Raw genomic sequence first — 12,355 nt, forward strand, 5'->3', positions numbered from 1 at the left:
TTTAAAGGGGTTTCAGGTGAAATACTTGGGGGGGGTTCACTTTTAATAAAAATGCTTTCACTGCCCGAAAGATGTTGGGAGAAGAAAACTCTCCTTAAGAAAAAGGCATTCCTGATTGCCATGATAATGTGAGCCCAGTTACCATGAGATCTAACTACAGGTTGTTTAAAAATCTTATCTGAGCTACAATTCCTGTAGGAACATCAGCTGAAGTTCAACTGGCTTCTGCTTCACAACAGCCAGGGATAAAACTGCTCCAGCTGTAACAGTAGCTGTAGTTGTAATAGTTATAACCAAGCTCATCAACTCCCACCTCGTTAACCAAGTTGGTTGTACTTGCTTTTCTGTTCTTGAATAAACAGTTTCTCACTCTTAATGCATTATTCAGAAAATGTATTTCTGTACTGTGTAAGTTAACTTTTCTTATATTAACTGTGATTTCTTTTGAATTATGTAAATATTAAGAAACCTGCTCCTTTTTTTACCTCCAGTTTCAGAGTATTTCTGTAATGGGACAATCTGCTATGGCAGGTGTGGGTTTTGTGCTGAGTGCTGCATTTCTGTCAGCCCACTCTATGCAGAGGTGAAACTGTGCAGCTAAAAATAGAGCATTCTTTAGAACGCTCCGGGGAACCTTCGTGGCAGCCAATTTGTATTGTTCCAGTTCCCTCTGCTTGCAGAATTGATTGTGTCTGTCTCTGCAAGTGCCAGAAAAGGCTGCAAAACTACTCACAGGTCCATTGCAATTTCTGGGACATGAGGGGTTCACACTGCAGGTGCACTGATTGTGTCTGTCACACACCACAACTTCTCATTCTGCTGCTTTTTAGGGGCCATAGATCATTTGTAACAATGTATGTTTAAGCATTTTGTTTATTACAGATGTGAAGGGGATTTTGTGCACAGTTCAAACTTAAGTTATTAAAATTCTAAGTACTAATCTTACTTCAAGCATGTATTGTTCTGAAGTTTTGTCTGGTCCTCTGAAAATATTTATAGTGTTGTGTGTTTCTAATGAATAGCTGTCTTGCTTTTAACAAACTGAACCTTCTTCCCTTTAATTTTCTGAAGCAATATTTGATTATATTAGCAGTCTCCTTTTAGTGTTCATTGTTGCAATTTCTATAGAGAGCCTGCTGAGGCTGTTAGTGCACAATGTTCATTGTACCTTGTGTGGATGAAATCAATGAACATCGGTGGGTGCTGCTCACAAAAAGGTGTTTTATGTTAACTGAATTACTTTCAGAATAGACCATGCCTTTTTTTTAGCACAGTTTAAAGAAAACCCAAGTGAGTTTTTGCAGCTAAATTTGTTCTATTATAGTTCCATGCCAAGGTAGGGAGCATGGGGAATGTCAAGGTCAGTGAGCTGTGAATGTGTCCAACTCAAACACAGACTCTTCTTGCCGTCAGTGCATCTTGACAAGCCCAGTTTTGTTATTCTGGAGGGATAACTGGCTTTGTCTCAGAAACACTGACTGTGGTGGGGTTTTGCTGATGTGGTAAGTAGTGCACACCTGTATGACAGAACATGACAAAAAGAACTTGTGTTCTGCATGTGTTTGGATCATGGTAGCAGTTACCTGCTATATGCTGTTTGAAAAGAGAGGAGAAGGGGGGTTTAGGTAAAATAATAAATGCACAGATTTCCTGTTTGGCACTCATGCTTGGGGTGGTTTGGTTTGGGTTTTGGGGCGGGGTGGGGATTTTAGGCAGTTTGTGAAAAATAGAAGAGGATGCTGGTTTAAGCAATATTAAATTGTTCTTGAGACACTATAGATGGACGAATATGATAATCTTTCTCTGTATCCCTAAGATAACTTTGAATATCAAACATCTTCCACTATGTACCAACATGGCTTGAACTTGGAAGATTTTTCTCAGTCCCCAGTTGGTTTTAGCATTACAGATTTCAGTAGAAATGGCCCCTTTGGAAAAGATTTGCACACGTGCCTTATGCAAATTTTCCTGAAGTCTGATTTAGTTTTGAATTGCAGTCAAAATGCTCTGACCCCTGGGGCACCTGAGGTACAAGCTGTATTTTGCATATGTAGAATTTCCAAACTGAAGTCCCTGGAATGGCCTTGTTCACAATAGCAGACAATGAATTGGGTTTGATACTTTCTAGCATGCTTTGTTCAAGTGCTTTCAGCTTTCACCTGTCAAAACAAGGTGTTAATGCATGTAACCCAGAGTGTAAATGAACAGTGCATGCATGTGAGAGCAGCATTGCAAACAGTGTGGATAGTATTTCATGCTGAATCCAAATGAATAAATCTATTAATTTTAATGTTGGCTTCTTTTTATATGCATGTTAAGTTCAACTGTTGTGAAGTTGCCAGATTAAACAAGCCATTGGAAAATGCTACACATATAATTTTGCATAGGCAAACTTTGCTTAAAATATGTTCATTATTTCAAAATAAGATTTCAATGTATAATTTCAGGTTACCAGATTTTGCCCAACCAGCAGCAAAACTACCAGGGTTTAGTTGGAGTTCAGCAGCCTCAGAATCAAAATCTAGTCAGTGGCCAACACAACAACATGGGGAATCAAATTCAAGGTGTGATTGTTCCATATCCCTCAGTGCCATCTTACCAGGTGGGTAATGTATTCATAACTTTCCAATGGCTCTTCTGTGTGTTTGAGTGTTGGGGTTTTCTTTAAGTTCATTGCTCTATAAATGGTAGAAAGCTGCAAGCAGGTGTCAAAGGTGACTTTGGGGACAGAAGTTAAACAATACAAACCCACAAGTGAAGGGAGAAGAAAGTCTGTCACAAGTGTACAAGTTCTAGTCCTGCTGAAAGCCAAGTGCTGGGTCAGTTGCAGTTCAGAGGGTGGGGAAGAAAAACTTGGAGGGTTTCCTTCCCCACCACCCCACTTTCTGTTGGAGAGAAAATATCTTGCTAGTTCATGGAGTCCCTTGGAGCCAGTATTTCTATTTTGGGGGAAGAAGATATAAAGATTTTTTTTTATAAAGCATTGTTATTTTAACTACTGTTACCACCATTCTCTTGGATTTAGAGAGCTCCAGGAGATCTTTCAGTTTCTGGGGGTTTTTAAAAAAATTCTTGTATGATTTCTTGGGTGATGGTCAAGAGGCAGAAAGAAACATTGTCTGCAGGAGAAAATCTGAAACGTGTTGCCCATTGCAGGTTTCGGTGCCTCAAGGTTCCCAAGCAGTGCCCCAGCAGACATATCAGCAGCCTGTTATAATTCCCAGTCAGTCCAGTCAAGGACTGCCCACCACAGGAATGCCAGTCTACTACAGTGTCATTCCATCAGGTCAACAGAATAATCTAAGGTGAGTTTAACTGATTCTGGATTTCTCAGCAACTGGGCTTAGTGGCTTTGTAAGAACTGACAAGATCTGATTTTAGAACTATAGATATTAAAACTTTTATTTTAAAGGCACACTTACTCTGTTTATTTTTGTTCTTATCAATTAAGTGAAACCACTACTGCTTTAACTGTGACATACATGTTGGTCTGGAAAACAGTGTCTCCACAGCACTTTCAGCAATACTTCACCACAATTCCACCTCTTGAATTCTCTTAATTCCTTTTGTTACCCATGAAACACCAGTGTGCTCAGCAGCTCAGTCTTTCTGCAGTAATATCTGACTATCCATATTCACTGGTTTTTTTAAAATATATTACATTAATAATGTGTAGAGGAAAAATAATTTGAATCCCAGAAAAAGACTGTCTTCTTTTTTGGAACTTTGTATGGAAAAATCTTAAGCTTACTTTGTGTTGTAGATGAGGCCTGCTGGAACCAAGCTGTCTATGAAACAAGTATAGAAACTTTGGCTTTTGTTTGATAAATAACCTTTTTTCTTTTCTTTTTTTTCACCTACCTCGGTAGCAGCAAATTGGTCTGCATGTATAGCCCTCCCTGCATATACATCTGTGTCCCCAAAGCAGTCTTATTTGAGAACAGATAGGCAAGTACCTAGGAGAATTCATTAGGATTAATGCTTGTTACAAATTTTTCTTTCTCTAGTTTTTTGAACTTATATATGTGCAGCATTTAAAATACCTGGAAGCTTTTAAACAAGCAGCAACAGTATGAAGCTTGTTCATCCTTTTGAGAGTGCAGAGACTTCAGTAGTATTTGTGTCATCGCCGCATGGTTTCATCTACTTAAATCTGAATCCTTGTTCTTTGTATCTGAAGGTTTTTTAATCCTTTTCTCTAGTTAATATATTTGAGATTCAGTGAAGTCACAGGTAGGCATAATCTCAGACTTTTTTTGAATTAAGGCTGGTTGCTTGATCTTTTGTGTAATTTAGAATGTCCCTTTTATATTAGGAATACTGAGCAAACTAGCAACTAATGACAGTATTTTGCTTTCATCAGAATAGTTACGCTGCAGCACTTGGACAAGGAAAGTAGAATGCTGTTCTGCAGGAGCTGAAAGTGTCAAACCTACAGGTCATTGCTGGAATCTAGAATCAGTAGGCAGATCAGAAGCTGTGTGAGAGCATCCTTGTTAGTTTTCACTTGGTTTTGTCTGCTTTATTGGAAAGAAATCTTTACAATAAAATTATATAAGTGAACTATAGGACAAAGGATGGAACAAACTTTTGACAACACAGGTAAAAATAGTAGGTCCAAGGCTTAAACCTACTTCTTTTCCACAATTTGAAGGAATTGTTATTTTCTCAGAATTTTTATCTGTTAGTGCAGGATTCTATATGCACCATTCTGATTATGGTCCACTAACCTGATATTCTGTCTGAGCATTAATGGTATAATAGAATCTGACTATGTTTGTTACCTGTTTTTTCGCTGATTACCCTGAAAAACTACCTGGCATAAATAAACGTTTAAAGTTATCCTTTTCCTATGTTTTGCAAACAACTGAATGGTTGTCATGTTCCTTTTCCCACCCCTCTTTGGAAAAGCCACCTCCTCTCTGGGCTGTGTCAGTGTACCCTGGAGCAGAGCTTTGTGCTTTGGTGGCTGAACCAGCTGCCCAGGGCCAGCCCCCAGCTGAGGGACTGCATCCCAAATCCTCATGGCAGGGGCTGTGGGCATCACTTAACTGAGACCTAATTCTGGTTAAGTGAGCAAGACAACAAATTGTGTTATTATTATTCTGCATGTCTTTGCTGATACAGAGCTATGGACACAAAAATAGTGTATCAAGATAGGTGAATTAGTACAGCTTCTCAGTGTAGGCAGGGCATATGTTTTTGCTTAGGAAGAGGTGTGAAACTTCAGTCTTCTGAAGAATGAGTGAATTTAGGGGTAGGTGGGAATATTACTGATTTAAAATTAACAAAAGCTCAGTGATTTGCAGTACATGTAGACAGCAAATGCAGAAGTCGTGATTAAATGAATGTAGCATAAATGCCTGTTAGTCATGTTCTTTTTTTGTTATTACAGTTCATCAGTAGGATATTTGCAGCCTCCTGGATCAGAGCAGATACAGTTTCCTAGAACATCATCACCATGCAACTCCCAGCAGCTTCAAGGACAGCAGTGTGCAGGTTGGGGGACTAATGTTTTTTTTGAAAAATGTCTATTATTATGCTGGGTAACTGGATATTTGCTATTAAGGGTTTGATTTAGAATTAACTGCTGTATTCTATTTCCTCTTTTACTCCATTTTGGAATTTATTTTCCATTTTTAACCCTGAGGCAGGTTAATTTGAAATCTTAAATTTTTTTATCTTTGAAATATGTCAAGTTACTTTCTAAAATCCAATAACATAATGCCTTGCACATCTACTGGTGAGTGGAGACAGACATGAGAACTATCCGATGGCAGCAGAATCACTTCCATCCTTTCCTGAATAGCCAGATGGGCCTGAAAAGTTTGAGATTTGGGTTTCCATTTGACAGAAGGAGGTACATTTTTGGAAACAGCAAACTTGGCTCTTCTACTCAAGAACCATGCTAGATTTCAGTTAACAGAGTAGGAGCAGTGATTTCCTCAAGAGGTCTTGAGGAGAATTTGGAAACTGAGCATTCTGGGGTAGCTGTTTGACCTGCTGGAAAGCTGAAAGTACTTCAAAGTGGGGGGTATTTTGTTTTTTACAGCAGCCTTATTTACTGCTTTTACTTTCATAGTTTATAGCAACCATTCAAGTCAGAAGCCATCACCTCCTACATTATTGCCACCTTCATCCAAGTCAAAGCCACAGCAGGCTGCTTCCATTGTGCACTACAGCATAGTGTCTCCACCCTCATCATGTAAAAGTTCACCCACTGGTCTTTCCATCATGCAGCCAAAAAAAGGTATATTTTACTGGGATTTTTATCTAAGCCATTCCTGTCTAGAACCTGCTGTCAATTTTCAGATTGGTTTCATGGCTAACGGCTAGAACAACTGCAACTCAAGTGCCGTCTCTGATATTTTTTATTTTAATTTCTTCATCTGAATTGGTATTATGGTATCTTTTAAAATGCTAACTTGGAATTTAAATGAAACAATGCTGCATAGGGGCAGCCTGGAGGGCACCCTCTGCAGGTTAATGTTATTCAGCAGAAATACTTAGGTTCAGAAGGATTGATCTACGAAATACTTGGGTAATTTTTAGAAGGTGTGTAAGCAGCAGCCTCAGTGTATTCAAAAGCAGTGTTGACATAGAGCTTGTCAATGCATGAAACCTTTATAAATGTTAATATCCAAGCACTTAAAACTCTGAAGTTCCAACCATAAATTTGATGGACTGGTCAGGAAAATAAGCCCTAGTTTGCCACCAAATAATAGAGTATGGAACAATCCTGTGACCACAGTGGTACTGTTTTTATTTTATCAGTAGGGAATTTGATACATTAGAGGCTTGGTTGGTAAAAAAGGGATAATCTCAAATTCTGCTATCTCAGTATTGTGCAAGGAGTAGATTAAACAACCCTAGATCAATGACCTAGATTCTGCTACAAATGGGGTGTTCCTTACAAACGTTTATCTTTAAGGTTTTTTTTAGAACCTGTTTATTAGTAAATAGATAACATGCAGTTAAGTGGCAAGATAGGTAGATTACCAGTTCATGTGCAGGTTTGGTTTTGATTCCATTTTGCTTCAAGTTTGTTTGGTTTGAATTCTGGAAGATTGTAATTTCAGAATGTCTAAAGTGGGCCTTGCACTAGTTTGTTTTTCTGCCTTCCTAATCTATCCTGGAAGTGCTGTTTTTGTGCAGTTTTGATGCCCTGGTTCAGACCTGTAAACTATGGTTTAAGGAAAGTTTCAGGAAGGAGGAAGCATTTTGTGGGGAGGGGGAGCAAATTCTGAGAAAATAAATCAAAACTTGCGCTTTTCAGTCAGTGAAGACATTGAGATGCTGAATCAAGGCTTCTGAGGTAGGGCCAAGGAGCAGGTACACACACAAGTAGCCAAGTTGTTACAGGGGACCAGACTGTAAATCTGGGGAGGCTTTGAAGGATTTCTGCATTTCCCTTCTCATGGGATTTGACAGGTCATAAAGTGTCTGCAAACTGACTTATCCATTGTATCACACTTCATTTTGTCAGGATGCTTATTTAAGAAAAGAATTCAATTTATTTTCATTTACTAAAATGCTGGGGAGCTAGAAACAAAGGAAAAACCAAGATTTTCTGAATGGATTAAGTTTTCTTTTGCCGTTTAAATTGCATTTCAGACTGACACTCTTTTAGAGATGGTGCTGTAGATATTTTCAAAAGACAAAGATGTTTTTCTTGGTTGTTCATTCTGGACACAGAACAGAGATGTCCAAAAGAGTATGCTAGAGTGTTGAAGAATGAAACCCATTTTTTGTGTGTTAAATGTAGTGTGTATATAGGTGTTTGGTGTATCTCAGGTTTACATATAGGGACTAGATAAGTTTATGGCTTTACCACTGGAAAACTGTTGTGTTGTATATTATTCTGATTATGAAGCAGTCATAAACAGAGTTGTGTTATATTCTGCTGTGCAAGAAAACAGAAATATTCACAATGTGGCTCTCACAGGGACTTCTTAATTTATATCCTCTGCTAAAGCTGGCCAGATACCTGATGCTTCGATTGCAATCTGTAACATGTGGGTAAAATGCCTTGCTATTAAGAAAAAGTATAGATGTGAAAACACTGATAATTCAGTTACCCCTATAATAAGTACTTCTAAATACAATTTACAAAAGCTAATGTAATTTTAATGTTGTGTGTTCCTGATTCTCTGATTCTACATTGTTTGGTTTGATTTTTGAAGAAAGGAATTTTTGGAGCTCAGGGATAGTGAAAACAATAGCCCATTGTAAAAAATACCAGATGAATGCATTTTATAATCTGCATCTGACTGCTCCTAACTGATGCTATGACGTGGGCAGTAAATTGAGAAGAGGCAGAATCCTGTTTTAAAGATGGATGATTAAATGATGTTTAAACCGTGTGTTTTAATCGTGATTTCTGAGAAATGCTGTAAACAGTAGGTAGAGCAGAGAAGGAAATTGCAAACAACCATAAAAAGGACATTATATAAATTACCTGGGGTAGAGAGGGGCGATGGCTTTTCTCTTAGGCAGCCTCTCCTCTGCTTCTGGCATAAAACCTTACGGAACACTGCTGGATATTCAAGTGTTCTCCCCTGACTCTGGTGTTTCTGTGGCTACCACAGTACCCAAGTGGGGCTAGCTGTGGGGATCAATTTGCAGTATCTGCCCAGAAAAGCATTCCTAGAGAGAACTTGTAAGTGAGGGTAAGCTTGCCTAGACTAAAGGTTGATCCCAGATTTTTCTGATATATGTCATCCTATCGGAGAAAACATTTTGAGTCTGCATTGTTGTACATCATGTAAAACTAACTAGGAAACTTGTATTTCTAAATGAAGCATATTATCACTTAATATCGCATTCTGCAACACAGTGCTCTGACAGAAACTGCAGTGAATGTTGAATACTGTCAACTAATAATAAATAGAGTGACTTCTTTCAAAAATATGCTCAGCAATGAGTTTCAGTGGTTCCACTCTCTCTCGTTCTAACTTAACTGTTGCAGATGTAGCTGATAGTGGAAATGTAATTGTACAGAAGATACTGCTCCAGTTTTCTGGAATCAGCAGCTTCTTTAGCAAAACATTCCTTGTTATTTCCCCTGTTTTTGGTGCCAAACGAGCCGTGCCAGGTGTGCTGACTGTGCTGTGGCTCCTTGTGTTGCAGCCGTAGCGCCACCGCCCGGCGGGGGGGTGGTGATGATGCAGCTCAACGTGCCCGGCAGCGCGGCGCCTCGCAACCCATCGCCTCCGCAGCGGAAACCCAGCAAGTACTACTGTGATCACCCCCGCGGGCACAAGGCCACGGAACTCAGCACTTTAGACGGTGCTGCACAGGTACGAGGGCTTCGTTTGCTTCTCCGGGGTGACTTAAAATGTGCATAAATTGCATCTTTCAAAGGTTCTTTTTGGGGAATAAAAATCTGCTCTGATTGCACTTAATAGAGCTATTTTAACTTCATTTAAGGCTTTGAAGGCTGTAGGTGCTGTTTAGCTTGTTCAAGTAGGTACTCTTTGAAACACTAACATGTTGTTTATTCCAGTTGCAGCATAGTCCTCAACTGGGCAGCCCTGTCACCTCCCCGGCCCAATCACCAGCACCAGCCCAGCTATCGAACATGAAGAACATCCGTCCCACCTTGACACCTCTTTCTATTGTGTCCCAGTTTTCTAGACCTTTTGTCCCTGGACAAGGTATAGTTTTAATTAACTAAAATGTGTGTGTGGTTTCTGTTTGAATGCTTTTAAATACAAGTTCTATGAGGATTTTCTGATGAGTTGTGGCTCACTTTAGTAGTAACTGCTATGAAATAAAACCACCAAAATTATTTACTCAGGCATCATTTAAAATTTCACCTTATCACTCTGCACTGATACTGTCCCCTTATCTTCAAAGGCTTTTCATCTCCTTATTAGTATGAGTTCCTGTAACACATTGGCTTTCTCATATTGTGAAATTTCCTGTTTCAGCATTGAAAATATTAATAAAATATTTGCTAGAATTTAGCTTCAAGTCTTAACTATAAATCATTAATTGATAATGTACTGAATCAAAACATTGCCTAAGCCTGTAATCTTCATTCCTCTGCAGAACATCAAGCATGATGGGATAGAGCCTCTGGCCAGGACTGTGCCTCAGTTAGTATTTCAGATAGTACCCACCCAAAGACACAAAAAATTCTTTGTAGAAGTATTTCAATCCTCTGCTGCCATGTCAACAGAAAATAGGGAGTTTTCACTGAGATGGAACAGCTGATAATGTTTAAAAAACAAATTATATAAACCCCCTTTGTCAATGAGCAAAAGCATCCTGGTAAAATTCCGAAACTCAAAATTAATAGGACTGTTTTACAGAAGGATCTACTTTAAAGCAAAACTTACAGAAAATTCTGTATGTCTCTCTTATTGATAAAGAGAACCTTATTTTCTTTTCTTTATCTGTTGCACAGTCTTTGTCATTGCTTTGTATTCTGATGATGTAAAAACTCCAGGTGGCCTGGTTGAAGCACACCTCTTAGCTCCCTTAATCTGCTGTGATTACTAAAAACTTCTAGTGCATTGTCTTTGTAGATCCTTGAAACAAATTGGAATGTAAAGGCAGACCTGGCTATAATCAGGGATATAACCATAAAAATTACTAAATTAGCATTCTGAGAGGAGCCTTAGACTTATTAAGCTCATTTTGAAATGAAAGGACTTATCTAAGACTGCATTGAAGGAAAAGTTTCAATGTAATCCCTAAATACCAGAAATCTTGTACCTTTTCACCTTGGAATCAGGGTGACTGACTGACAATGATTGAATCAGGGCAGCTCTGAGTTTGTTAGCCCAGCCAGACAGTCAACTTCGTGCACAGCAATTCTGATTTCTCTTCTGTGTAACATACTCAGTGTGAGAAGGACTTGGAGGAAGATTTCCTGTAACAGAAAAACACTTCTAACTACCTTTCTCTTTAAGGAGATGCCCGATACCCATTGCTTGGCCAACCCCTGCAATACAATCCATCTTTATTACGAGGACAAGTAACAAGCCAACAGGTATTAAAAGAGAACAATCTCCTGGCAACAATGAAAAAAACCCAGCTCAGGGCTACCATTACAGCCACCTTTAATAGGGGAGTGTGTTATTGCACTTGCAAAGTAATTGAGTGGAAGGTCAAAGTAATTGAGTGGAAGGTGCTTGCTTTGTGTTAAGTTTTATTCTGTATCAATACTCCCCATTGTTCTTGTTTGTTGTTTTAAAAAACTGAGAAACATTTCTCTGAACTTTGGCTTTTAGGCACAGTGTAGATTATGGATTTTTTGATTTTACGCAATTCACTTGCAAATTCCAAAAATCTAAAGGGGACCCTTGGCTAAAAGGATTTTCTTTTATTCAAGTAACCATTTGAAAAAAAAATACAAAATACGTGCAGTAATTTCTAAACAAAGAGTGGGTTTGTTACTTGTAAGAAAAACAAACCCAAAATATTGGTGTTAGCAAAGTTGAAAAGTCTTTCCCTCTATTTAATTTTTGGGACACACAGACCCCCTACCTCTACCTTGCTCAGTTCTACCCAATGCCAGCTACAGGATGTGCTGGCTGGGGCAGGGGGTGTTCTTCCAAGATGATTTAAGATGATTTTTTTTCCCCCCATCATTTCCTCCCTTTCTTTAGAAGTGAAGGATTGCATGTGCCTGACTGTAGGATTATAAAAGTCAATAACTAAAATTGGATGTGAAAATCTTCTCTGTCCCATGGTAGTGCAGGTTATTTTCCAGACATTCCTCTGCACTGCTTTCACTGAGCTGACTAGAAATTTTAGGATACCAATGCATTGTCAATAAAGTACACCATTTATGTCAATCTTTCCAGTGTCAGCCTGGAAACAGACATGGAAACAGGGGAAAGAAACCAGCAAAGAAGGCTGCTTCAGCTGATCTTGGTGCAGGAGAACCAGGTATAGAATTGCTGACTCACAAGTCCTCCAGAAAAATGAATTATGGTGATGGGCTAGGAATGCACAAGAGAAGCAAAGGTGAGAAAAGGGCCAGAGTGAAGAGTAATTGCACTGGAATGGAGATGGCAAACTCTGAAAACAGAAGGATGGAGAGGAAGATGTGATCTGGAGAGAGGAGAAGGAGGAGGTTAAATGGGGAAAGTGTAGCTTTGAAGGCTGGAGAAAAGACCAGAGAAGTTCAGGATTGGAGAGTATTAAAATAGCAAGTTTGTCAATTTACTGGACCCAACTTCTATGATATTGTTACATTAATTATACATACCCCTACTTCCTTTTACTGGCATAACAAGTGAAATCAGCCATAAACCACAAGTTAGTTTTTGCTTTTGGGCTTTTTTTTTTTGTTTGTTTGTTTTTAGTTTTTCCCTTTCTAATGTATACTAACACATGTATT

General features: G+C 38.8%; 1 protein-coding gene and 1 long non-coding RNA gene across 18 annotated transcripts in view; one reads left to right on the top strand and one right to left on the bottom strand.

The window, feature by feature from the left end:
* R3HDM1 (R3H domain containing 1) overlaps nucleotides 1-12,355 on the top strand; it is a 49,482-nt gene that overhangs the window by 35,834 nt on the left and 1,293 nt on the right. For 11 of the 17 annotated variants that reach the window (XM_085067100.1, XM_085067106.1, XM_085067112.1 and 8 more), the window contains 8 exons: nucleotides 2,448-2,602; nucleotides 3,157-3,305; nucleotides 5,396-5,499; nucleotides 6,083-6,250; nucleotides 9,130-9,299; nucleotides 9,506-9,656; nucleotides 10,920-10,999; nucleotides 11,817-11,979. In XM_085067100.1, the coding sequence (XP_084923226.1) occupies nucleotides 2,448-2,602; nucleotides 3,157-3,305; nucleotides 5,396-5,499; nucleotides 6,083-6,250; nucleotides 9,130-9,299; nucleotides 9,506-9,656; nucleotides 10,920-10,999; nucleotides 11,817-11,979 (1,140 nt within the window). The remainder of the gene's footprint in view (nucleotides 1-2,447; nucleotides 2,603-3,156; nucleotides 3,306-5,395; nucleotides 5,500-6,082; nucleotides 6,251-9,129; nucleotides 9,300-9,505; nucleotides 9,657-10,919; nucleotides 11,000-11,816; nucleotides 11,980-12,355) is intronic. The other 6 variants (XM_085067104.1, XM_085067116.1, XM_085067113.1 and 3 more) reach the window with 3 other exon arrangements.
* LOC146434909 (uncharacterized) overlaps nucleotides 1-12,355 on the bottom strand; it is a 46,215-nt gene that overhangs the window by 25,230 nt on the left and 8,630 nt on the right. The window contains exons 2-3 of the long non-coding RNA XR_014853534.1: nucleotides 10,723-10,879; nucleotides 3,862-3,956 (exon numbers count right to left, since the gene is read on the bottom strand). This is a non-coding gene — a long non-coding RNA (uncharacterized LOC146434909). The remainder of the gene's footprint in view (nucleotides 1-3,861; nucleotides 3,957-10,722; nucleotides 10,880-12,355) is intronic.

The sequence above is a fragment of the Lichenostomus cassidix genome, chromosome 7, assembly GCF_008360975.1.
Source record: "Lichenostomus cassidix isolate B80296 chromosome 7, HeHo_3.0, whole genome shotgun sequence".
Taxonomy (NCBI): domain Eukaryota; kingdom Metazoa; phylum Chordata; class Aves; order Passeriformes; family Meliphagidae; genus Lichenostomus; species Lichenostomus cassidix.